General features: G+C 39.3%; 1 protein-coding gene across 6 annotated transcripts in view; it reads left to right on the top strand.

Moving 5' to 3' along the window:
• LOC138692977 (discoidin domain-containing receptor 2-like) overlaps nt 1-26,534 on the top strand; it is a 1,165,919-nt gene that overhangs the window by 865,483 nt on the left and 273,902 nt on the right. For all 6 annotated transcript variants that reach the window (XM_069816409.1, XM_069816408.1, XM_069816411.1 and 3 more), the window contains one exon: nt 13,746-13,904. In XM_069816409.1, the coding sequence (XP_069672510.1) occupies nt 13,746-13,904 (159 nt within the window). The remainder of the gene's footprint in view (nt 1-13,745; nt 13,905-26,534) is intronic.

Raw genomic sequence — 26,534 nt, 5'->3', positions numbered from 1 at the left:
TACTGAGCTACATCGGTGGCGTTTACGAATCCTGACGGAATGTATGACAGGAAATTTTGAATGTATAATATTTTTAAGATTTATTACGTAAGTTACGCATTTTTACTGTATTTTACGCGCCATGTAGACATTATTTTTAAGCTTAATTTTCCACCTCTACTGGGCGGCACTCAGATGTTCAACTCTCCTGCACACCTGTCTTGTCTTAAGCCGAGTAACTGCTGGGGATCTAGGAATGCTTCATATATCCCATTCAGTCAAGTATTAGCTTCACCGTCTGTTGGCCGCTGAGTTTAAAAATGATGTTGGCTGGATACGAAGTTGTGGCCAGTTTCCGACTGCAGCGATTACTACGTCACGTGAGGCTCGTCTAGTGATGTGTTACAAGTTGCTCTCTTCTCAGGGGAGTCCCACAACGTGAAATGTGTCATATGAGATGCAAAGTTGAAGCAATAATTAAGGGGAGGCAGAGGTGAATATTTTAAAATCCATAAAATTTATCCGATTTGTTTGAAATTGATCATGGATACTAAGTATGTTATTAGTAATGAACATACCAAGTTTCAACTTTCTAAGTACAATAGTTGTGTAAATATTAATACTTTAATGCTCGACCATGCCGAAATGTAGTAATTATACACCTGGTAGCAGTCCTTTAATGCATGACATTAAAGTACACCTACTCATTAAAGTACAGGTGTTTTCAGCCAATGACAACTCAGCTTACAGGTGTTCAGCCAATGACAAGTCAGCTTTGTACCGTTATAAAACCGCAAGTATCGATTATTCTCGGATATGCAATCGAAAGAGAATTAGCGAAAACTCACGGAGGCTGGAAATCCAATACTGTCGCAGAAGGTTATGTTCTGTTACTATAATAATTAGCGTTAATTGTAAATAATATTCAAATAAATTCAATTTGTCATCTCGTTTTTCAATGTCGAATTCAATAATCAAGGTTACACCAAGTTTAACGGGATTACACAAGGTCAATGACATTATTGTTCCTCGGAAAAAATCAATACTTTCGCGTCTGCGCACATCTCACAATTCAGAACCTAGAACAAGGTCACTTCCGATCTTGTCAGATACAAATAAAATGTATACATCTACATAATTTCAAGTTAGAAATATGGTCGAACATAAAAAGTCGTATGAAACTCGCCTATAATGGTAATTAAGAAGCTCGTATGAAAATTATGAAACTCGCTTGCGCTAGTTTCATAAATATTCATACTCGATTCTTAATTACTATCATTATAGGCTCGTTGCATAATGTACTATTATAAACCTTTATATCGTTTTATATAAAATGCTCCATGCACTATATTGTAAGAAATTTTCAATATTTCTTTTTATTTATATGTTCAGAGAAGGTATATAAATAATGATAAGTATTAGTTTCTTATGGGAATAATATAGTAATACACTTATCTTGGTTTTAATTTCATACTTTTAAGGGCACAAAATAAAAAAATAACATCGGAATATCAAAATAAAGATAATAAAAATGAAAAAAACCATATTTTCATTTTTTCTTCAGTTTTGTTCGAAATTTTCACCTCTGCCTCCCCTTAAATACGAAATCTAAAATGCAACACGAGATAAACATTTCAGTACAATAGTAACAGAAATAAGCCGCAATAAGTGTGGCAAGAATGAAGAGTAAATTTGTTGCTGATGTGATGCAGCGAAAACAATAAAATCGTTTGGGTGGGTGAAGCTACAGCATCACAGACCGGTTTTATTCCGGACAGGGCAGCCATCCTTGACGGATGATTTAACGGCGACTGATTGCGCTAATCAGGTTTTGAGGTGAGAAAGCGATGATGAAGTTCATTGATAAATAGCGTGCACGCCGTGAGCGGGCCTCGAACCCACAACCCCGTAGATCAAACTGCCGATCGTGGAGGTTGATATAAATAACAGGAAATCAAGCCCTGTTCCAGCCCCAATAAAGTCACCCAATTTCATTAATCTAGAGCGAGGGAAAAGCTACGTGTGTAGTCACATAAAAACATTGTTAATTATAGTCCCCCCCCCCCCGCCCGCGGTGTGCCTGCTGGTGTGATAGGTGTGGTCCGATATATCAAACGTCAAGTTTTCGTATCGGCTGGGTACAGTCTGGGGAAACGCAATAATCAGATCGTAATATGCTGTTTTAATTAATCACAATCAAAACTGTTTTTTTTAGAATTTCCCCATCATTTTGCCTTTCCACTAACGACATCTATCTGAGCTGCACTCGACAATTTATCTGAGATGCCAGGTAATTAAACCGGCCGCATCTACCCTTCCATCGCCGACAGTTCTCAAATCACTATTCAGGGCAGGAACTTCAAACTGGCTGTACTTAAGGAATTGGAACACTTCGATTTTCCTTTCTATTGGCTCTTTAAATACGCCATGTCAGCTACTCGAGTTCAGCGTGCTCTACGTCTCTGGGCGAGGCTTCACGTGGTACTGCGTAGCAATATAATTGAGTGGGCGTGGGTTCAAATCTTAGTTGGGGTAAGTTACCTGGTTGAGGTTTTTACCGAGATTTTCCCTCAACTAATTGAAGCAGAACTGGGTAAGTTTACGCCAGGGATGTCAAAACGCCTGAATTACGTGCAGATACTATAAGCAATGCTAACTCAACAAGGTTCACATATCAGCAAGTACAATAATCGCGCTTAAGGAAATGTTGTGCGGGTTGTTGACAGCGCACAGTGCAGGCGTTTTGACATCCGTGATGACGCGTTGGACCTCGGATTCATTTCACCATCATAATTACACTTCCTCTCATCATCATCATCGTCATCATCATCATCGTCATCATCATAGTCATCATCGTCGTCATCATCATCGTCATCGTCGTCATCATCGTCATCGTCATCATCATCATCATGGTCATCATCATCATCGTCGTCATCATTATCATCATCGTCGTCATCATTATCATCATCGTCATCATCATCGTCATCATTATTATCATCGTCGTCGTCATCATCATCGTCATCATCGTTATCGTCATCATCATCGTCATCATCATCGTTTAAGTCATCATCGTCATCGTCATCGTCATCATCGTCATCATCATCATCGTCATCATCATCATCGTCATCGTCGTCATCATCGTCATCGTCATCATCATCATCGTCATCATCATCGTCGTCATCATTATCATCATCGTCATCATCGTCATCATTATCATCATCGTCATCATCATCGTCGTCGTCATCATCATCGTCATCGTCGGCATCATCGTTATCGTCATCTTCATCATCGTCATCATCATCATCGTCGTCATCGTCGTCGTCATCATCGTCATCATCATCATCGTCATCATTATCGTCATCGTCATCATCATCGTCATCATCATCGTCATCATCGTCATTATCATCATCGTCATCATCATCATCATCGTCATCATCATCGTCATCATCATCATCTCCGTTTCTGGCTTGCCCCGCAATATGTGGTTATGTTGCTGGTGGGGTGGACCCTCCCCTGGGTTCATGGTAACTCGTGGGTTGAGGGATCACGATGATGTCTACGCGGAAAGGTAAAGGGATCCTGTAGGCTGCAGGGGAGTTCAGAGGACCTCAGTGCATGCACATCATTCCACTCCGGGTGGTACATTGGGCCTACGTGCCAGGGCAATCTCCAGTCCTTCAAGGGGCTGATAGGTAGATCCATGCATACACAAAATTCTGATCCTTATAGTCTTAGTTGTTGCATTTTAGAATCGTCAGCAACTGGCAGCTAGAACCGTGTGGCGTTGATGGAGCAGTAGTGGAGTCGCGCCATCAGCTAACTGAATCAGACATTGGACATTTCACTTTTGGAGAAATAGGCAGGATGTAAAACTCTTCACAACAACAAGCTTGCATTTGATGTCCCTTTTCAATTTTCTAATCTCTGAAAGTCGGGGAGTTCTGTTGGCCAGCTGTCTTCCCAACCCAACGCCTTACTGATCTCAACGGATCCCTGATTTCAATCGTTGAATTCTGCAACTTATATACGACATCACGTTGTGCACTTTTTCATACTTAAATGCTTTTCGTACTATTTAAAAATAATAGATTTCTCCCTCCATGATCTCTCATATTTGTTTATGCTCGACCAAGCCGAAATGTAGTAATTATACACCTGGTAGCAGTCCTTTAATGCATGTCATTAAAGTACACCTATTCATTGATGTTCAGGTTTTCGATTATTCTCGGATATGCAATCGAAAGATAACTAGGGAAACGTCACGGAGGCTGGAAATCCAATACTGTCGCAGAAGGTTATGTTCTGTTACTATAATAATTAGCGTTAATTGTAAATAATATTCAAATAAATTCAATTTGTCATCTCGTTTTTCAATTCTAAATCAATTTCCAGGTTTTATCAAAATTAATGTTCATGTTATTCTCTAGATTTATATCAAGGTCAATGACACATTCGTTCCTCGGAAAAAATCAATACTTCCGCGTCTGCGAACATCTCACAATTTAGGTCAGTTCAGCTCCTCACTTATATAACCATAATATGAATACTTATGAATAATTTCAAGTTAGAAATACGGTCGAGCATAAAAAGTCGTATGAAACTTGCCTATAATGGTAATTAAGACGCTCGTACGAAAATTATGAAACTCGCTTGCGCTCGTTTCATAAACAAACATACTCGCGTCTTAATTACTACCATTATAAGCTCGTTGCATAATGTATTGTTAATGAATTAGAATCTGTAAGAAAATTAACAGCCCTTGAAGGACCAAGAGTTGAACGACAATCAGATCAGAAAACAGGTGTCGTGTGTTCAGTACGAGTGTTCCCTAGCCGTCATGGATGGTTTTCTTAACCGGATTTAGCTATCTATCGTAGCTCCCAAAATTCATCACGATATTGGATGGACACCAGTCCCATACACTGGCCGAAATTTCCTGAGAAAATGTCTCCCTATGAGCGTGCATTCCGGAATTATGCCACTCGTACGTTGCAAGATAAGTACCACTTCTCGGCTTGTTCGGACAAGTACTTGGTACACTTAGGCTTAGCATACTGACATTTCGAGAGACTGTCTACTTCGTTGTTTGTCATAGTGAAAACAAATTGTTTTGAGAAAAGCAATCGACAAATATTCTTATACAGGGACATCATTTTATTTTCACTAACATTTCTAATATTAACCTGGCTATACTTTGTTGAGAACCGAAAACACAGTTTACTATCCCCTTCTACGACTGGAGTTCGATGATACTGGCGTAATATACAAACAAATCACTTTACTAGGTATAGGACGGAAGAAAAGTAGTTCATCCATTTACGTAAACTAGGAAATATCACGCTTTTGAGTTTGATAATTTCCATTAGGTTTTTGTTTGATCAAAATACAGTACAGTAGGCCTATTAACAATAAGTGTTTAACTCACGAACTGAGCTGTCCATGTGGACGTATTCATTATGCAGTGTATATTATATACAATCTACAACACATTATCGTACACTATAGAGAATGAAGTTAAATTGAAAAATAATCATAATATGGATATTTAAACACATTTTTTAAAATGGTGGCCGTTCATTTCGATACATGCTTCAGTTCTAATGTGCATTTATCACACTATAGACAATTGTACCTAATTCCAATTAGCAGTTTCGTCCTTCGTACCAGTAACTCATGTTGAAATAATTCTCTACCTACTCTATAAAAGAGTACCTTACGTACTGTAAATTCAATCTTCACTTCTGTCCGATCTGAAAAGCTAAAATTACTCAGACATACTATCTACTGTCCGTCCCAGTGGTTATGTCGCAGGGTCGTAGAAAAGGAGGAAATCACGTGAAAGTTAATTACTTAACTAGGCTCTTTTATCTAAGTTATTTTAAACAGTTGTATGGGTATAATATTACGTAGACGTCCAATTCCTAACAAAAATTAATGTTCTTAGAAAAAAGCTAAGACAGCCCAGCCACTAGCCTTTAGAGAGAGGCGAATAGAAGCACGTGGGGGAAACTGGGATGCGACGTAGGCAAATGGACGACAGTATCCATGCAAAAATGATTCAATATTGAAACTCCTTTCGTCACTGGAAAACGCGAACATATTTTTGGAACATACTATTTACTATGACCGTATGGCTACTATGAGTGTATATGCGGTCTTAGATATGTGTGGAGGACGGTTGAACTTCGTTAGTAGAAGGGGTGGGAGTGAATTAAATTAAAAAAGTCAGGTACAATAAAAATGTAAGTAAAAATAAAATGATGTCTCTGTATGTCTTAAGCAGATCAAAGCTCAGTTTAGTTGGCACGTAATCATGCTTTAGCAATGCAGTGCGTGCATCTTCCAAAAACGGAATTAGAACTGGGAGCCTTGAACCCGAAGTGGAAGAATGTTTTCTGAACTCTAATTAGGCTACACTACAGTCACGGTATAGGACTCAGTACATGCTGCAGAAGCGGTAAGATACTGAGATGCTGGTGGACGTTCTTGTGAATATGTATCAAAACCGACACTTCGCACTAAGGATTGGGGCGTGGGGAGAGCGCACAGGTCATCGGGGTCGGCGGACAGGTACGAGGGGCCCTGGACGTGTTTCCATCCGCGTTAATTTGCATCTCATAGCAGCATCCGGGGACCGCCAGCTTCGTTTCAAACTTTATGCATAATAAAAACTTAAATTAATTTATCTTAAAATTTTGTAGTATTTGTATTCCCATTTGAAGTTTGCTAGAATCCACCATTTGCAAAACGAGGGTAACTGATCCATTTCAGCCATATTATGTCTTATAGGTACAAATATTTAATACACTGTACATATTATATTTACCTACAGTCTTCACGCAGCATCTATAACGTTATTGTCGGTTGTAAATTGTATTGGATCAGAGGGCTCGTTCTTGTTAGAGTTATTGTTGTTATTATTATTATTGTTATTATTATTATTGTTACTAATATTATTATTATTATTATTATTAGGTACAACAAAAATCTATGTTTATAAATTAATAACATAACCCATACAGTAAAAATAAACTATAATTGAAACAATTTAATCAACAACATATACAAAAACAATTAATTTTAATAAAAAATAAAATAAAATAAATAATTTATATAATATATCTGTTACTATTATTATTATTATTATTATTATTATTATTATTATTATTATTATTATTATATTCGCCTCATAGGCCTAAGTAATGCCTTTTTTTTTTTTTTTTTTTTTTTCAAGTTTGGCGTTTTGTAAGAGTTTAGTCATTTGATATCTTAGAGTAATGGAATTTACGGGACTCTGTGGTTATTATTGCGGGTGACAATCGTCAGTTGTTAATACAAGCAATATAAAATGAAGGTGATAAAGTCTGAGATAAGATTCCTTGCAAAGCACTACTGGAAACAAGCTGATAAAGCTGCTGCCGCGGCTCGAAGAATATGTGTAGTCGAGGGTGAAGGTGTCGTTGGTGAGCGTGTAGCACAGCGATGTTACCAGCGTTTCATAATGGAGAAACACACGTTAAACATTTACGACGCCCTGGGACACCTAAGATATGGAATATTAAGAATATACGCAGAGTTTTGGAAAAAAAAATGTACAAAAAGGTATTTGTAGGTTGTTAGGAGTGCTTTGTGCTTGAAAACATACAATACATCGCCACATTAAGACGCTTAGAAAATCATGCAGAAGTTGTAAATCTGTCTCTCATTAATTGACACCTGAACAGGCTTAACACAGGGTGGAAATCTGCTGTCAGCTTGGCGCTAATCGCATGGATAATAGATTTATCAGGTGAATTGCCACATGTGATCAAAAATGGATATATCACAGCACCCGTGACACCTCAAAACAGTGGCTCCTTGTCAGTCTGCCAAATTTGTCGTTAAACAAAATCGGTTCAGCCCCTATGTCAAGTTATGTGTCTGGCAGAGTTTCTTCCAAACGGACGTGCAGTCGATACGGATCTTTATCCTCAACAGATAGACCGAATTCATGAAGTTTTGAGACAGAGGTACCGGCATTATTTAGTCGAAATATAATTCTCTTGCAACAGGACAATGCGAGAGCCCTCACCGCTCGAACAACCATGGAAAAATGCAGGAATTGAAAGAATGAAACTGATACCACGCCGACAGACAGTCCTTATTTTGCGTCGTTGGACTGCCATCTATTTCGATCCATGGTCCATTTCCGGCGTGGAAGAAATTTAAAAACTAGAAAGACGTTTAAATAGATATCATCGAATTCTTCGAATGAAAAACCAGGAACTTATACCGTCACGTTATAACAAACCTCACTGAATGGAATCTAATGACCTTCACTTTGAAGATTAGATTAATTTCTTATCACAACACACTGCAACTAAAATTTGCTCCAAAACCGACATCATTATGAGACTGAATATTTACTTATCATAATTCCTATGACTGCGATAGTCACATTATCTTCTTCTTAAGGTATTGTTCAGTAAACAAAGAAATAATTCTCAAATATCGGAAGGAAGTTACTTTTAAGTGTTACGAAGCAACTATTTGGAAGTTTGTGTGTTTGTGTGTGGATGGTAGCTACATATATATATTTCCATGGGAAATCAACAATTACTGAATTTTATTATTATACTTTATTATTTCGAGTGTCATCACTTTCACTTTGCTTCGTAGCTTTGATCACTATATAACAGATTGCTCAGCCTTATAGGTTTGACGGCAACAACTTTTATCAAGTTTACTATACTGCCATCTAGCGACAGTACAAGGATTCACGTCATAACTACCATTTGAATTGCATGGAGCAACTTTACTTCTTTCTAGTGGTTGTTTTAAATCAATGGTGGCGATCCTGGTGGTTCTCTTCCACATGCTACCGTTTTTAACATTACGATGGTCATTACTCATTTTTCAAGAGTTATACATCTTTAAATGTCGAAACAATGTCGTACAAAGTTTTAATTCGATCCTACATGACATTCTGTTGTGAAATATGGGCTCAAGCAAATGCGCGACATCTTCAACGACTAGACGGACTTCAACGAGCCATTTGTCGAACCATCACTGGAGCGGACTATCTCATCCGAAATAGCCAACTGTACGACGATCTGGACATACTGTACTTCTCAGCTTACATCAAAACTCTTCGTACAAAATTTCTAGCATCCCTCCACAACCATCCAAATCCACTTACTTACTTACAAATGGCTTTTAAGGAACCCGAATGTTCATTGCCGCCCTCACATACGCCCGCCATCGGTCCCTATCCTGTGCAAGATTAATCCAGTCCCTATCATCATATCCGACCTCCCTCAAATCCATTTTAATATTATCCTCCCATCTACGTCTCGGCCTCCCCAAAGGTCTTTTTCCCTCCGGTCTCCCAACTAACACTCTATGTGCATTCCTGGATTCGCCCATACGTGCTACATGCCCTGACCATCGCAAACGTCTGGATTTAATGTTCCTAATTATGTCAGGTGAAGAATACAATGCGTGCAGTTCTGCGTTGTGTAACTTTCTCCATTCTCCTGTAACTTCATCCCTCTTAGCCCCAAATATTTTCCTAAGTACCTTATTCTCAAACACCCTTAACCTATGTTCCTCTCTCAGAGTGAGAGTCCAAGTTTCACAACCATACAGAACAACCGGTAATATAACTGTTTTATAAATTCTAACTTTCAGATTTTTGGACAGCAGACTAGATGATAAAAAGCTTCTCAACCGAATAATAACAGGCATTTCCCATATTTATTCTGAGTTTAATTTCCTCCCGAGTGTCATTTATATTTGTTACTGTTGCTCCAAGATATTTGAATTTTTCCACCCCTTCGAAGGATAAATCTCCAATTTTTATATTTCCATTTCGTACAATATTCTGGTCACGAGACATAATCAAATACTTTGTCTTTTCGGGATTTACTTCCAAACCGATTCCACTAATAAGTAGAAATATACCGATTCCTCTTACATGACATTATCAATTTGCTCACTCTGCTGTTGGTAGAGTTACGTTGTTTTGGAATATTTTAAGCTCAAACTTGCCATATGATTCCCTACACTTCTTTTAAAAGGAAAGGGCCAAATCCGACCTGATACTTAAGAAGAAACAATCTGTTAAAAAAAAAGGTCAATCTGTTATAGGGCTATATGTGATCAGGATTGATAATAACAACCTTCTTGGCAGTCTTTTTTTTTTTGGGGGGGGGGGAGTGGAATCGTGACCGTTTGTTTCTTTATCTTATAAGCGAAGGTAATCTAGAGAATAGATGCTCTTTAAGCTATTTTCAGTAATGATAATTTTCGTTTATGTTTTCTGTAAACTTTTAATAAATGAATTGTAGGTCTATTTGCTACACTTTTTCTCCGTACATGCTAATAATGAACAAAAGCTCTTACAGTAATGAATAAGTCGCTTCTGACAGAATGTTGGCCTGCTTAGTTGAAATTGTATTTTAAATACAGCATCGTTAGCTGTATGCCATGTAGCCGCCAGAATGTTCTGTGACCGTCACTGTTTAGTGTACAATCTGTCCTTTTGAAACTGATAACTAATAATCACTTCTGATTTATAATTGGACGTTTGAACAAATTCCGTTTGCTTCTATCAGTGGCGACATTTTCCATACGTAAACCCATTTCAAAATGGACTTACTTGTATTTTGGTCTGGAAGAGCGGAATGTTAAAAATTGAATATTGGCCGCAGAGCTGATCGAGGAATTGGTTTTCAGTTCTGTGGTAATGCAGATGCATTTATCAGTGGCTGGATTATAAGTACATGATTTATAATGGAATGAAATGAACATGTAGGACAATGTTGGCAGCCATTTATTCTCTTCACGTTCAATATAACGCATTATCTGACTTGTCCTCACAGAATTTATTCTCATTGTTTATCGGAAAATGTTCACATATCTTTCCTTTTAAGAAATTTATGGAATATAATATCTAAATTTTTATATCAGAGGCTCCAATACGAAAGAAAAGGTCACCATCATTTTATCTATTCCTGTAGCTATTTCCAGTGTATTAGTAAATGAATGAATGACTGAACAATTGAAATATTTAAAAAGGGGAAATAGGGAAATTGAATCTTAAATTGTCGTACCTGAGGGTAAATAAGAGGATGACGTATTGTACCCTTCCAGCTGTGACAACGTAGGACAGTTCGTGAGAAGAGATAGGCCATCATTTATTAAGGAACATGCTTGTGAAGTACCTAATTCACAGAATATGATTAAGGCCTTCAGACTTTCTTTCCCACCCCATCAGAACTAACTGCTACAAACCATAACAGCTCTCTATAGTAAAAGAAAAAAAAAACATCATGTTCATCATATAGATCTGTACAAGGATGAATAATGAAAAGAGCAGTTTATTGGTCCATATGTATGTACACTTAACGGCAAAAAGAATGGATCGACTCTTGGTCGATAGAAATGCTAAGTTCTATCGCGCGGTTCACTCGTGTAAACGCACTGCACTGCAAGGCATTGGTGTGGTGTCTCTTCATTGAAAGTCGTCCGTCTACAATGTAGTCAACCCTAAGAGCTGTGTGTGGCCCAGTGGTAAGATGTCTGACATCTGTACCAGAGGTTGTCTGTTCGTTTCCCGGTACGGTAAAATTATTATTATTATTATTATTATTATTTGTTTCTTTTTTTTTAGTTTTTAATTAATTTATTAGTTTAAATGTGAAATGGCATTTGTTCATAAACTTCGTTATGACTGCCTTGTAAAAATATAATTGCCCATCACCTGTGGGCTATTAATAGACGAGACCTGGTCTATATAAACAAAATCAAAATACTAGTTTGACATCCTAAAAAATCGAACGCATGTCAAACATAAATAAATACTTAAATAAACAAAAAAGCAAACAATTTGTTAATATGTTAACAAAAAAGGCGTGTGGTGGGGACTAGTATCTCGTCAATAAACCACCTGCGTCGACAACTGCCCTCATTCTGCGCGGCAGGGAGTCCACAAGATTATAGAACAGGTCTAAATTCATGGCAACCTCCTCCCACGCATCTAGAACTCTGTCCCACAATTCGTCAGCTGTCGAACGGGTGGTTGTTCTGTCAATTAGAGCGTAGGATCCATTTGACTGTAGCCCACAAATTTTGAATCGGATTCATATCTGGTGATTTTAGAGGCCAGTCGACCAGGTTGACATCAGGTCTCCTCGTAAACGATCTTTGAATCCGGTTGGCGGCTGATTATCATGCTGGAAGAAAAGTGTTTCGTCTGGATATCGTTCTCGAGAGGAAGGGATCATTACATTTGCCAAAATGTGTTCGTAGACTTCTGCCGTAAACCGACCGTGGATGCGTTCCAGAAGTCCTGCCCCATCGTATGATATCCACCCCAACATGCGACGCTCACGCGACCCGACCTGTTAACCCACGAAGAAAGCGTTCGTCGTATCGGTGGCCATCCATACAATAAACTAGGGCAGGACCATCGTTGCTACTGGCGACAATTACCTCGTCGGAAAAAATTACATTTCTCCAATCGAAGTCCTGTCGGAGAGTAGCATACGCTAGACAGTCCACGGCATGCTCCATCGTCAAATGTTCTCTCCTCACAGCTCGATAACACCGTATGCCACGCTCTCTATTGTCTCTCTGCCATCTTCAAGCGTAATGACGAAACAACATTTTATTAACAGACAGGTGTATTGCTTGGAAGAGAGAGGGAGGTTTATTATTTGTTAGAGTTTGGGCATATTCTAAGAGATGTCGCCACATAATTATAGCTTTGGCAAATTTGTAATTAAAAAAAAACGAGATTGTGGGAGATTCGAATCTTGAGCTACTACTATTAACTCGTTTAATAGAACAATACCATAACGACTTACGCTACTGATGGGACTGTTAATATCATTTCAGTATAATACTTGGGTTCCTGCTCGTATTCGCATCGGTTGATTTTGTAATTATTAATTTTATTATTGTTGCACTCTTCAGAGACCCTGATGTATCTAGAATCAACCCTCCATTCGATTTTATAACATATTTTAGACTCTTAAACAAAATACGGCAAATTTAAATTGTTTAATTATGTGTTACCTGGTGAACTACGGCTTTGACGAGACGAGCATGCGCAATGTTATGCCTCTGGAACTTAGAAATTGTCGGCGGCCCATTCTTTTTGTCGTTAAGTTTATGTAATGTAATGTAATGTATGTGTGTATGTATGTATCGCCTGGGTTCGAATCCCGGTCGGGGCAAATTACCTGGTTGAGGTTGTTTCCGGGGTTTTCCCTCAACCCAATACGAGCAAATGCTGGGTAACTTTCGGTGCTGGACCCCGGACTCATTTCACCGGCATTATCACCTTCATATCATTCAGACGCTAAATAACCTAGATGTTGATACAGCGTCGTAAAATAACGCAATAAAATGTATGTATGTATGAAATTAAAATTGTGGTTTATTTAATGACGCCTGCAACTGCAGAGATTATATCAGCGTCGCCGGATGTGCCGGAATTTTGTCCCGCAGGAGTTCTTTTACATGCCAGTAAATCTACTGACATGAGCCTGTCGCATTTAAGCACACTGAAATGCCATCGATCTGGGCCGGAATCGAACCCGCAACCTCGAGCTTAAACGGCCAGCCCTATACCAATTACGCTACCGAGGCCGACTGTATGTATGTATGTATGTATGTATGTATGTATGTATGTATGTATGTATGTATGTATGCATGTATGTATGATGTTCTTCCCTTTTGCTTCATTGAATGGTATAGCATTCGCACTGTTGTGTTCGCAGAGAGTATAGTGAGCTACTCGGCCGCCAGGGGCGAGGCGGAGTCTGCTCTGGAGGACCTCAGCTACGACGGCATCCTGGACGGCAACTTGATGCGCGGCGGGCTTGGCCAGCTGGTGGACGGGCTGTACGGCGACGAGCATATGGAGGACAGCATGCCAGGTCGGTGCCATGAATGTGGGATAGAAATGTAACAAGTGGAAAGGAAGTCCAATTCAGCGACAGAAATTGACAAAGATGGAATTGAAACTTTATACGGAATTTGACTCTGTTGTCATTGAGAAAAACAGGAAGTATGTTACAGCGGAATGAGTTTTAGTGAAGCATATTACGGGGAAAAATACTCATTACGACATAAGTTTGCTAGTTCAATAATAATCTTAATATACAGGAAAGATTACTTACCGCCTTTCGGAATGAATGTGATCACTAGGTTGCCCTCTTGTGTGGAACGTAGGCTAGGCGGATATAACGCAGAAGGAAGACATTCGTACTTGCTGCCTAAAGGTTTATTACGAAACACTATAGTGAAAGAAATGCTAAACACCACTTTATGGGAACTATATTGAGAAATATGTTTGGCCTGGGAACATAATGAGAATACAAAGAAGACTATTACCAGAAAATGAACACATCGCAGCACGGCGTGACGAGGTTGGTTGAAATTTCAACACACTGTTTAGTATTGTATTGTATTTATTAACATTCCATGGTATTCATACATTGCTTACAGCTAGAATATGGAACAAGTCAAAAAACTTAATATTATTATAAAATATTAATTTATAGTCACAGTCTAGATGAAATATATACAGACGAGATTTACAATATAGTCTACTCGAAAACACAAAGTTTTAGTATCAATTTCATGAAGCGTTATTGAATGTCATGAATTCACCTACAGAATAGAAGGCGTGAGAAATTAGGTACTTCTTTAATTTGGCCCAACATAATTTTATGTTTTGAGTTTCATTTTTTTATATCGGTAGGGAGGCTATTAAAGATTTTTACTGCCAAATAACGCACTCCTTTTTAATAGCACGATAGACTTGCCGATGGAGTATGAAAGTCATTTTTTGACGTGAATTTATGCCATGGACTGTTGAATTAGTTACAAAGTTTTCACGATTACATACAAGGAAGATTATTAATGAAAAGAAATACTGACAAGCCATGGGCATTATTTGTAGTTTTTTTTAAATAGTCCTACACGATTCCCTACATTTGGCACCTACTATTATTCTAATTACTCTTTTTGTAATAGAAATATACTGTTACTATCTGTGGAATTTCCCCAGAATATTATTCCAAAACTCATTACCGAGTGGAAGTATGCAAAGCGTATTGTTTTTAAGGTATTGATATTTACTATTTTCTGCATAGATCTAATAGCAAAACAAGCTGAATTTAGTTTGGGGGTAATTTCTTTAATATGATTTTTCCAATTTAACACATTATCGATTTTTAAGCCAAGAAATTTGGTTGTTGTTGTTTCTAATAGGGATCTATTATTAATTATTGCGTTAGAAATTTGCGACGTTGAATTTGGACAGGATTTAAATTGAATTATGTTAGTTTTGTTACAACTTAATACAAATTTATTGACTGAGAACCAGTCAGATATTTTGAAGAGAATTTCCTCTGTTGAAGATTGGAATGTGTTGGAGTTATTGGCTGTAATTACTATACTTGTGTCATCTGCAAATAATATTGGATGACCTACAGTCCACGAACAAGAACAAAATATGAAACGAAGTTTTCAGATCTGACCTCAGTGGCACGACTGCTGCGGAAACAGATCTGGATGAAATTACAAGTTATGCAGAAAGACTGGTCATGTTTTCTCAATACGCTGCCTCCAAACAAGGTCCTATTTGCTAATGTCTTCGAAACAAATCCTGTGACGAATTTGCTCCTATGCCGAACTTGCCCCGATCTTCCCTACATTCACGAAACGAAAAAATAAAATTTATAGGAATGAATGACGTGTGGTAACTATAATCTTTTCGCTGCTAGAATAATCCTACAGTAAACAATAACACGTGACTGAAATGAGGCTGGATTGGCGCCATAGATTCTCAGTACGTGATGCCGTCCGCTCCTGTATGTTCTGTTTCATGTTAAACATTTCCCGTTACTCGTCAAAGTAGGCCTAGCCTCACTACTATGCATCCGTTTGCTCAGGAAAAATTATTTTCTACATATTTAAATTATTTTAAACTTTCATTTAAGGCGAATACAGCTGTCGGGACAAACGTAGTATTCCTCTCTTGTGTTTACACCGAGGATGCAGAAGCCATAACCCTCAAGCTGAAGTGACGCCAGCTTGTTTCAAGCACAGACTGCCTTGGTGTTACTCTTTGTATTCATCCGCTTCGTTGAGAAATTCTTAGTAAATAACAAAAAAGCATCTTTTCTTTTACATAACTTTGTACGTATGAGTCAAGTTATATATTTTATCGTATTTACCTGATGAAATGAAAATTTTCTTTTAAAATAAATACAATTCTTCACCTGACATAATTAGGAACATAAAATCCAGACGTTTGAGATGGGCAGGACATGTAGCACGTATGGGCGAATCCAGAAATACATATAAAGTGTTAGTTGGGAGGCCGGAGGGAAAAAGACCTTTAGGGAGGCCGAGACGTAGGTGGAAGATAATATTAAAATGGATTTGAGGGAGGTGGGATATGATGGTAGAGACTGGATTAATCTTGCTTAGGATAGGGATCAATGGCGGGCTTATGTGAGGGCGGCAATGAACCTCCGGGTTCCTTAAAAGCCAGTAAGTAAGTAAGTAAAATAAATACAAGGTTATGGTCCTCAAATACAGAACTATATTTTCCTGCGTCGTGTGTTTCGACTATGCTCCCGTCGCTCTAATTTCCGGCAGCCAGTCACGTTGCAGGTCGACTACATTTAAACGTGTGCGTCTTGTGATTCGCTAGTGAAGACGTTATTCATTTCTTAAGGCTCGATAAATACTTAATATAATCGTTCGCGTAGGCTTCCGCGGCTGGTGTACATGTACAACAACTGCTCTGAAGATGGCCACAACACAGCGGTCGAAACGTCAGCCAATAACACCAAGACAACGCGGTAGAAGCCCTGCAGATTATCCACACACCACTTAATATAATCGCCCGCCATTTTTGCTCTTTCGTTGGCGTTCGCAGAAAACACACGAAGACGTTATTTGCCGCTCCATTAGTTGCTGAATTGCAGTGCGTTTGATTTATTATCGTAGGAGCTACGACATAATAATGTTTAACGGTGTGACAAATAGATTCCTCATGTGGTAGCTCGGCAACGAAAGAACAAAAATGGCGAACGATACTACCTACCTAGACTTTATAGAGCCTTCACTTCCTAAGACGTAAGCAAAGAGGAGGAGTCACGCCGGGAATAACAGCGTCGCGACTATAGTAGCCAAACACGGGTAAGAGAGCCACGTGTTTCTGTTTACATTAGGATTATTCTAACACCGGTAAGATTATACAACAGTGGTTATACTGGGTGTTCATTTCAAAGTGTGTCATGACGTCACTGTTGATGAATCAGCGATTTGAAGCGAGTTTCAGCTTTTGTGTCAGAGAAGTTGTCTATTAATCAAGGCGTTCAATCTGAACTTGAGAACGTGTACGGTATAACTTGAACGTCGTAGCAACAGATGGTGGTCTGTACGGTCTGTGTGCTACCATAACCTCTTTCGAACTGTGTTTTGCGCAGCAAGTCATATGCAGGCTATTTGTTATCATCGGTTGCGTACGGCAACATTCCACTACACAAATTAAATGCTCCGTCTCCATGTTGACCGTCCAAGTTAATGTCAACAAATACGTAAGTAATCGTCGTAACCCTCTCTCCATATCCCGACAGTAAGAAAAAACTCAACTCAGTACGTGTTTCCAAACAGTTCACATTCCTGCCACTACCGGCGTTACCGTACGTATTGGTAAGTTCTCTTCTGAATAAACGCCGTACTTGCTAGGCAACTTCTCTAGCACATAGGTAATACGCCTCTGCGGAAGTGTAGGAAGATTGAATTCTCTAGGCTCATCGGCTAGCCACATGACGACATACAGCGAGCCATGACACTCTTTGAACTGAACACCCAGTAGTGATGTAAAGGAATAGTGAGTTTCACTTGCCTTCAAGAAAGTGGACTCCACCATTCTACAACTAGAAACGAGTCTAACCACCGCGTAGCTCAGTTGGCTAAGGCGCTTGCCTGCCGAGTCGGAGTTGCGTTCAGTCGTAGAATCGATTCCCATTTTGGCTGATTACCTGGTTGGGGGTTTTCCGAGGTTTTCCCCAATCGTAAGGCAAATGTCAGGTAATCTATGGGGAATTCTTGGCCTGATTTCGCTATCACCAATCCGACGCTACATGAGCTAGTAGTTGATACAGCGGCGTTATATAAGCAACTAAAAAAATAATAAACGAGTCTGAAGTTCCAGGCACTTGAAACAGGTGAGCTTCACCCAAATAATATTTGCATCTTCGAGTTGCAGTGACCCCACACACTAACTAGGAGTGAAGGAAGCGCTTAACGTTAAGATGCCTCTCATAACGTATTGCAGCACTCACGACTACGACCGTTTTCCGCCTGTGGGATCTGAATGGAATAAAGAGCAGTACCGCATTTTATTGTCGAAATTACTCATTGTTACCTTTGAAGAGCGTCGAAGCTCCACACGTGGCGGCACGTAATGAAAACATACTGGTGTGACATATTTTGTCATTTTTCAGATATTGTTTCCCCCAGAAAAGTAATTAATTTTTCACAAAAAATATAATCACTCCTGAAATATGGCCGTGATTCGTGTTTCATTTGTAATTAAAGAGTGTGGCCAAAATTCGAGGAATGACGTATTTCATTAACAGCAATCTATTACGAAGCGTGCGGTTCGGTCTATCTCGCCCGAAAGTTCGGACAGACGAGCGCCTTCAATCATGATTCATCTGTGAATGCCAAATTAGGTGTGTTAGCAGCGACGGATGGGATGACAAGCACAAAGCATGATGTATCAGTGTTAGCGCGTCGCATAACGGCAGCTGGAAGTAAGTAGATGCCCAGCACGAGCGCGAGACGGGCATAAAGCTCACACATTAATTTTCATTCTCCATATAAAATATTAGGTTCGTCATTATCAGTGCTTTGTTTTAAGCAACATGTCCTCCAATTCTGCCCACATCAGATCACCCCCTTAGTTTATGTTATGCAGTTTGATTCAGATTTTTTTTTCAAGTGCCTAGAGCTGACGCTGAAGGCTTGAAAGTTGCTGAGAATGAGAGAGTGAGAATTTTTATCTCCATCCCAAGAGATGTGACAGCAATAGCGACTTCATCGTCCTGCTGCCCTCTGTACTTCTGTACTCTTCCTTAAGAACTTCGTACCAAACATTGTTTTCACGACTAGTGCAGGCACATAAACAACTCACAGTATTATGTAAATCTGGCTTTCAGGTAGTAGCTCCCTTGAAATTATTCAACTCACAGTATTTCCGTAACTATAGGTGGATGACTTTACTCAGTCACTACATTACAGCAATATGTACAGTAGAGAAGTAGTTTCATTACGTGCTTACGCTCGCACTGGAGTTGTGCAGTTAAACGAGCGGCTTTCAACGTGACAGAAGTTAAATCCTCAAATCACAAGAATTTGACTGCAAAACTTCAAGAATTTACTTACAACATATATGGAATAGTACATTATGCAACGAGCCTATAATGGTAGTAATTAAGACGCAAGTATGTTTGTTTATGAAACGAGCGCAAGCGAGTTTCATTATTTTCATACGAGCGTCTTAATTGCCATTATAGGCAAGTTTCATAAGACTTTTTATGCTCGACCATATTTCTAACTTGAAATTATTCAAAATTAGATCATGCTATGGTTATGTGCGAATTCACCTGAATTGTGAGATGTGCGCAGACGCGAAAGTATTGATTTTTTCCGAGGCCGAATGTCATTGAACTTGCTAGAGAATAAGATGAACATTAGTCTGATATAACCTGGAAATTGATTTAGAATTGAAAAACGAGATGATGACAAATTGAATTTATTTGAATATTATTTACAATTGACGCTAATTATTATAGTAACAGAACATAACCTTCTGCGACAGTATTGGATTTCCAGCCTCCGTGACTTTTCGCTAATTGTCTTTCGATTGCATATCCGAGAATAATCTATTCTTGCGGTTTTATAACGGTACAAAGGTGACTTGTCATTGGCTGAACACCTGAATTATAATGAATAGGTGTACTTTAATGAGGTGTATTAAAGGGCTGCTACCAGGTGTATAATTACTACATTTCGGCATGGTCGAGCATAAAAATATTTTATTTGAAATTATGTAATGTGGAATTATAATTTAGTAAAATGAAAGTAGCTTACTTCAGGGACACTGTACTATGAAAAGACACGTGGAACACCTCTCTCTGCTTAGGAAATAAGCAATGAAGAGAAACGGTCTTCTTCAAAACCTAAGTCAAGCATCATAATTGTTTTACCATATAATTGTGTGTATTGTTGGTATGTTGCAATATCTCTTCAAATAATTGACTTGCCTATAATAATCATTCTGCTGCAGTTCAGGAATGTGGAAATGACTGAAGCCGTGAGATAGATATGTGCAAGAATAATATTGTTCAAATAGCCTATGTATACTAATCCGCAAAAGATCCAATAGTCATTAAAGGAAATATGAAAAGCGTCCTTGGAAGTAAGAAGAAGGAGGTCCGAACAGATTTCAGGTCACGACTTTGAAAAATAGTTAGCGACAATTAAAAAAATACTTTTATTAGCCGAATTAAACGGGATAATTCATTTTCTTATTCGTCGAATCTAAGTACTTCTGGACTAGAGTTCGCACTCACACACTATAACATTATTTGAGATCAAAACTTACTGTCACTCTGATCTCAATTATTACTGTGCGCCAACTTCCCGTCCAGACTCGCCTGTGACAACTTTTGAATTCGGTAACAAAAAAAAAAAAATATCTTAATTTACGACGTTTACCTCTGTTGCTATAAGCTCTCGTGCTGTGTTCTGAACCCATAAACTTCAAGATACAAAACTGGAAAGTACTTTTGTGATCTTTGAAGTTTCATTGCCGTATGTCCGTTTTATTTTGAATAGTAAATATTTAGAAGTCATTTCCGGTTTCTCAACATGTACTATATCTATTTTCCTTTTTGAAGGCTATAACCAAGTGTAAAAATGTCATGTCAGTTTAATTACAAGTTGCTCTTCTAAAATAGAGAACTGAACATACAGCAACATTGAAAATGGTGATATTTTATAAAGTGCTTCGATGCTATTGCTATTTTATAAAGTAGGCCTATATATTTTTTTTGCTGCAGCTTCCTTGATATACAAACTTATATTCGAAATATCTTACTCTTGGTCTCTCCAAGAATATTGGTCAATTATTTTCATTGAACGGGCTTACATTAATAAGATTTGATCAGATATTACCAGGTATTTCAAATTATATGTTTAACGAAATAAACGTGAATACTCCAATGCTCTACATGGCTATGAGCCGTTGTTCATACAGGAGCTGGGCTTTGGTCCATTCAAGCCACTGCTCGAACGACGAAAGAGAAAGCAATGCCTGCTTATAGAGAACAAGAGAGCGGTCTATGACGTCACGAAGCATCCAGTTGGAAAACTGATATAGGCTATCACAGTAATAGTGGTGAACGTCGATGTCCTGTAAGCGGTTTAAACCTGCGTCCATGGCTTTCACTAGAGTGAAGGACTGTGCATCACAAATTATCGTTAACGCAAATGCAATTAGGCCTAACTGGCTTGTGTCACTAACCTTTAGCTAACTTTATCCATTCCCTGGAACTCTTTTGTATCTCTAGCCTTTAGTTTGTTTTATCCATTCTATAGAGACTGTGTTGCATCATTAGCCATCAGTTTTTATTCATTCTGTAGAAATTGTGTTGCATTAGTTGTCTTCAGCTACTTTTTTTTAAACCATTCTCTAGTATCTGTGTTGTGTCGCTACACACAGAGAGTTTTGTGCATTTTCTAGAACCTAATTTGTATCACTAGGCTAACCAGTTAGGATTCGCACTGCGTCACTAGAATTGAGCTATTTTCATTCATTGTCTAGGACTTCGACTGTAGCCTGCCACTAGGGACCCGGGTTCTCCCACTAGCCTTCGGTAGGTTGTGTTCATTCTCTAGAACCTGGGTTGTGTCACTAGCCTGCAGATAGTTTATCCACTTTCTATGTATTACTACATTTAGCTAGTAGTCATTTTCTAGAGCGTTCTGTGTATCATTTGGCTTTAGTTAATTTTTAAACATTTTCTAGAACTTATTAGGCTACAATTAATCATTTGTTAATTTTACCCATTCTCTAGAACCCCAGTTTTTCACTACATTTCAGCTAATTTTATCTGAGCTAGGTTGTGGACCTATGTATAGGCCTATCACTAGCCTACATTTATAATCCGTTCCTCTACAGAGGGAAGCTTTTCATACAGCCTGACCACCGCAGGGCTACTGTACAGGACGTTTCAGAACTACCGATGTAAGTCTATGTAAGTTGACAAAAAAATTCAACTAAAGACATATGAAACAAAAACACAGAACTATACTAAAAATAGTTTTATCTAAAAATATTACTATACCACGAGGTCTCGTATAGGTCTTCCTAATTACTTCATTTTTCTCATTGTTTTTAAAAATTCATTGCGACGGGCATCAATGTCGCCATGTTCCTTTACATATACGAGAATCTTAATTTGGTCGTCGTTTCTACTGTACTGCAATCCTATAGCTTTATGATATGATATGATATGATATGATATGATATGATATGATGAGATATGATATGATATGATATGATATGATATGACATGTGACATGTGACATGATATGATATGATATATGATGTGATGTGATATGATATGATATGATATGATATGATATGATATGATATATGATATGACATGATGTGATATGATATGATATATGACATGACTTGGCTGTGAGTGTAATATTGCTGATCACACTGTTCGGTTAGGTGGGCGTGAGTGTAATATTGCTGACCACACTCTTCGGTTACGTGGTGCGAGTGTAATATTGCTCACCACACTGTTAGGTTAGGTGGGTGCGAGTGTAATATTGCTGACCACACTGTTCGGTTAGATGGGCGTGAGTGTAATATTGCTGACCACACTGTTCGGTTACGTGGGCGTGAGTGTAATATTGCTGACCACACTGTTCGGTTAGGTGGGCGTGAGTGTAATATTGCTGACCACACTGTTCGGTTAGGTGGACGTGAGTGTAATATTGCTGACCACACTGTTCGGTTAGGTGGACGTGAGTGTAATATTGCTGACCACACTGTTCGGTTACGTGGGTGCGAGTGTAATATTGCTGACCACACTGTTCGGTTACGTGGGTGCGAGTGTAATATTGCTGACCACACTGTTCGGTTAGGTGGGTGTGAGTGTAATATTGCTGACAACACTGTTCGGTTAGGTGGGTGTGAGTGTAATATTGCTGACCACACTGTTCGGTTAGGTGGGTGCGAGTGTAATATTGCTGACCACACTGTTCGGTTAGTTGGGTGTGAGTGTAATATTGCTGACCACACTGTTCGGTTAGGTGGGCGTGAGTGTAATATTGCTGACCACACTGTTCGGTTAGGTGGGCGTGAGTGTAATATTGCTGACCACACTCTTCGGTTAGGTGGGCGTGAGTGTAATATTGCTGACCACACTCTTCGGTTAGGTGGGCGTGAGTGTAATATTGCTGACCACACTGTTCGGTTAGGTGGGTTTGAGTGTAATATTGCTGACCACACTGTTCGGTTAGGTGGGTGCGAGTGCAATATTGCTGACCACACTGTTCGGTTAGGTGGGTGCGAGTGTAATATTGCTGACCACACTGTTCGGTTAGGTGGGTGTGAGTGTAATATTGCTGACCACACTGTTAGGTTAGTTGGGTGCGAGTGTAATATTGCTGACCACACTGTTAGGTTAGGTGGGTGCGAGTGTAATATTGCTGACCACACTGTTCGGTTAGGTGGGTGTGAGTGTAATATTGCTGACCACACTGTTAGGTTAGTTGGGTGCGAGTGTAATATTGCTGACCACACTGTTAGGTTAGGTGGGTGTGAGTGTAATATTGCTGACCACACTGTTAGGTTAGTTGGGTGCGAGTGTAATATTGCTGACCACACTGTTAGGTTAGGTGGGTGCGAGTGTAATATTGCTGACCACACTGTTCGTTTACGTGGGCGTGAGTGTAATATTGCTGACCACACTGTTCGGTTAGGTGGGCGTGAGTGTAATATTGCTGACCACACTGTTCGGTTAGGTGGGCGTGAGTGTAATATTGCTTACCACACTGTTCGGTTAGGTGGGCGTGAGTGTAATATTGCTGACCACACTGTTCGGTTAGGTGGGTGTGAGTGTAATATTGCTGACCGCACTGTTCGGTTAGGTGGGTGTGAGTGTAATATTGCTGACCACACTGTTCGGTTAGGTGGGTGCGAGTGTAATATTGCTGACCACACTGTTCGGTTAGGTGGGTGTGAGTGTAATATTTCTGACCACACTGTTCGGTTATGTGGTTGTGAGTGTAATATTACTGACCACACTGTTAGGTTAGTTGGGTGCGAGTGTAATATTGCTGACCACACTCTTAGGTTAGGTGGGTGTGAGTGTAATATTGCTGACCTCACTGTTCGGTTAGGTGGGCGTGAGTGTAATATTGCTGACCACACTGTTCGGTTACGTGGGTGCGAGTGTAATATTGCTGACCACACTGTTCGGTTACGTGGGTGCAAGTGTAATATTGCTGACCACACTGTTCGGTTAGGTGGGTGCGAGTGTAATATTGCTGACCACACTCTTAGGTTAGGTGGGTGCGAGTGTAATATTGCTGACCACACTGTTAGGTTAGGTGGGTGCGAGTGTAATATTGCTGACCATACTGTTCGGTTAGGTGGGTGCGAGTGTAATATTGCTGACCACACTGTTCGGTTAGGTGGGTGTGAGTGTAATATTTCTGACCACACTGTTCGGTTATGTGGTTGTGAGTGTAATATTACTGACCACACTGTTAGGTTAGTTGGGTGCGAGTGTAATATTGCTGACCACACTCTTAGGTTAGGTGGGTGTGAGTGTATATTGCTGACCACACTTTTAGGTTAGGTGGGTGTGAGTGTAATATTTCTGACCACACTGTTAGGTTAGTTGGGTGCGAGTGTAATATTGCTGACCACACTCTTCGGTTAGGTGGGTGTGAGTGTAATATTGCTGACCACACTTTTAGGTTAGGTGGGTGTGAGTGTAATATTGCTGACCACACTTTTAGGTTAGGTGGGTGTGAGTGTAATATTGCTGACCACACTGTTAGGTTAGGTGGGCGCGAGTGTAATATTGCTGACCACACTGTTCGGTTAGGTGGGCGTGAGTGTAATATTTCTGACCACACTGTTCTGTTATTCACGTATTGGGCGATTTGCTCTTCCATCGTACATGATCTTCCTCGTAGCGGGATATGGCTTTCACCATATCAGCTCGAGATTCAATTCCGTAAGATTAATAGTGGTGCACGAAGAGGTCGAGGCCAAATTCTCTCTCTGTAATTTTCATTCCACCATTGCGTTACTTAAAGGATCACTATTTTCGTTAAGCACACGTTTTTGGACTAAAGTCAGGCAGGGCAGTGGCTGTCTTCTGCCATTCTGCTACGTCACTCGTATGGTTCTTCTTTCAGACGGTCGCCATTTCTGTTTTTAGTGGAAGAGCGCTGTGAGTCGTGGTTTGTGTTTTCTCGTTCAGATTGCCATTAACAGTCACTATTTATAGGTGTATAAAATGCATAGCTTGGGTGGCAGCTGAGGTTTCCAGCATCGATCGTCTTATGTTTATAATGTTAATACCTCGACACAGCGGATGATAAAACGTATGATCGGATCATGGCAGTCTAACGAGAACTGAATCCCTTGAAAGCTTTCGGCAGCCTGGAGTGAAGGTTGTATACGTCAATAAGATATAACTTGGAGGAGGAACCGTTACGACCTTCCAGAGAGAACGTGTGGGTACAATATGTACAGTCTTACCTAAAAATAATACATATGTCATCTTTCACGAAGTAGACATAAATAGATCTCATTATTGCAAAACTAGTCACAAAATTCCTCAGTAATATACCTAAGTGAGTTGTACTCACAACCACAGCGAATCAACCGTCTGATTAGGGTTCATTATGTAAATTGGACATAATTTCCTGATTTTCACGCTATTTCTTGTTATTACTGTACATATTTCTTGCTTACATTAAAATTATTACGCCATACTTAGTATTGAATTGTTAGTGTATTGCAGTGTTAAGTTGGTAATTCTGTATTCATTGTTGAACTGCGCCCGAACACGAGTTATTTTGTTCATTCGGATTATTAATTTATATTTTCTGACATTACATTACACAAACTAAACAAATAACAGTTTCGTCCCTATACGGAGTTTACGTAGGTCATTTTTGAAAGGTCACGGTGAAAGGCAGTTGAACCTAACCCACCCCATTCAAGTCGCTGACCGTATGGGTTGTGGGGTACTACTTATGCGGCGTTGAGACATCTTGCAATTGCGTCAGCGCTTTCGAAACAGTTGTAATTATCTCACTATCCGTAAGCTCTATCAGTTGTTTTATCTGACAAAACTTATTCTAAATAATGAGATCTGTGGCTCCTGTCAATTAATGTACGACCTTACCTTCCACCCTGTATGTATTGCTGTTGT

This window comes from Periplaneta americana, chromosome 17 (assembly GCF_040183065.1).
Source record: "Periplaneta americana isolate PAMFEO1 chromosome 17, P.americana_PAMFEO1_priV1, whole genome shotgun sequence".
NCBI lineage: Eukaryota > Metazoa > Arthropoda > Insecta > Blattodea > Blattidae > Periplaneta > Periplaneta americana.
Note: the sequence above shows the minus strand (reverse complement) of the source record. Positions and strands in the feature narration are given on the sequence as shown.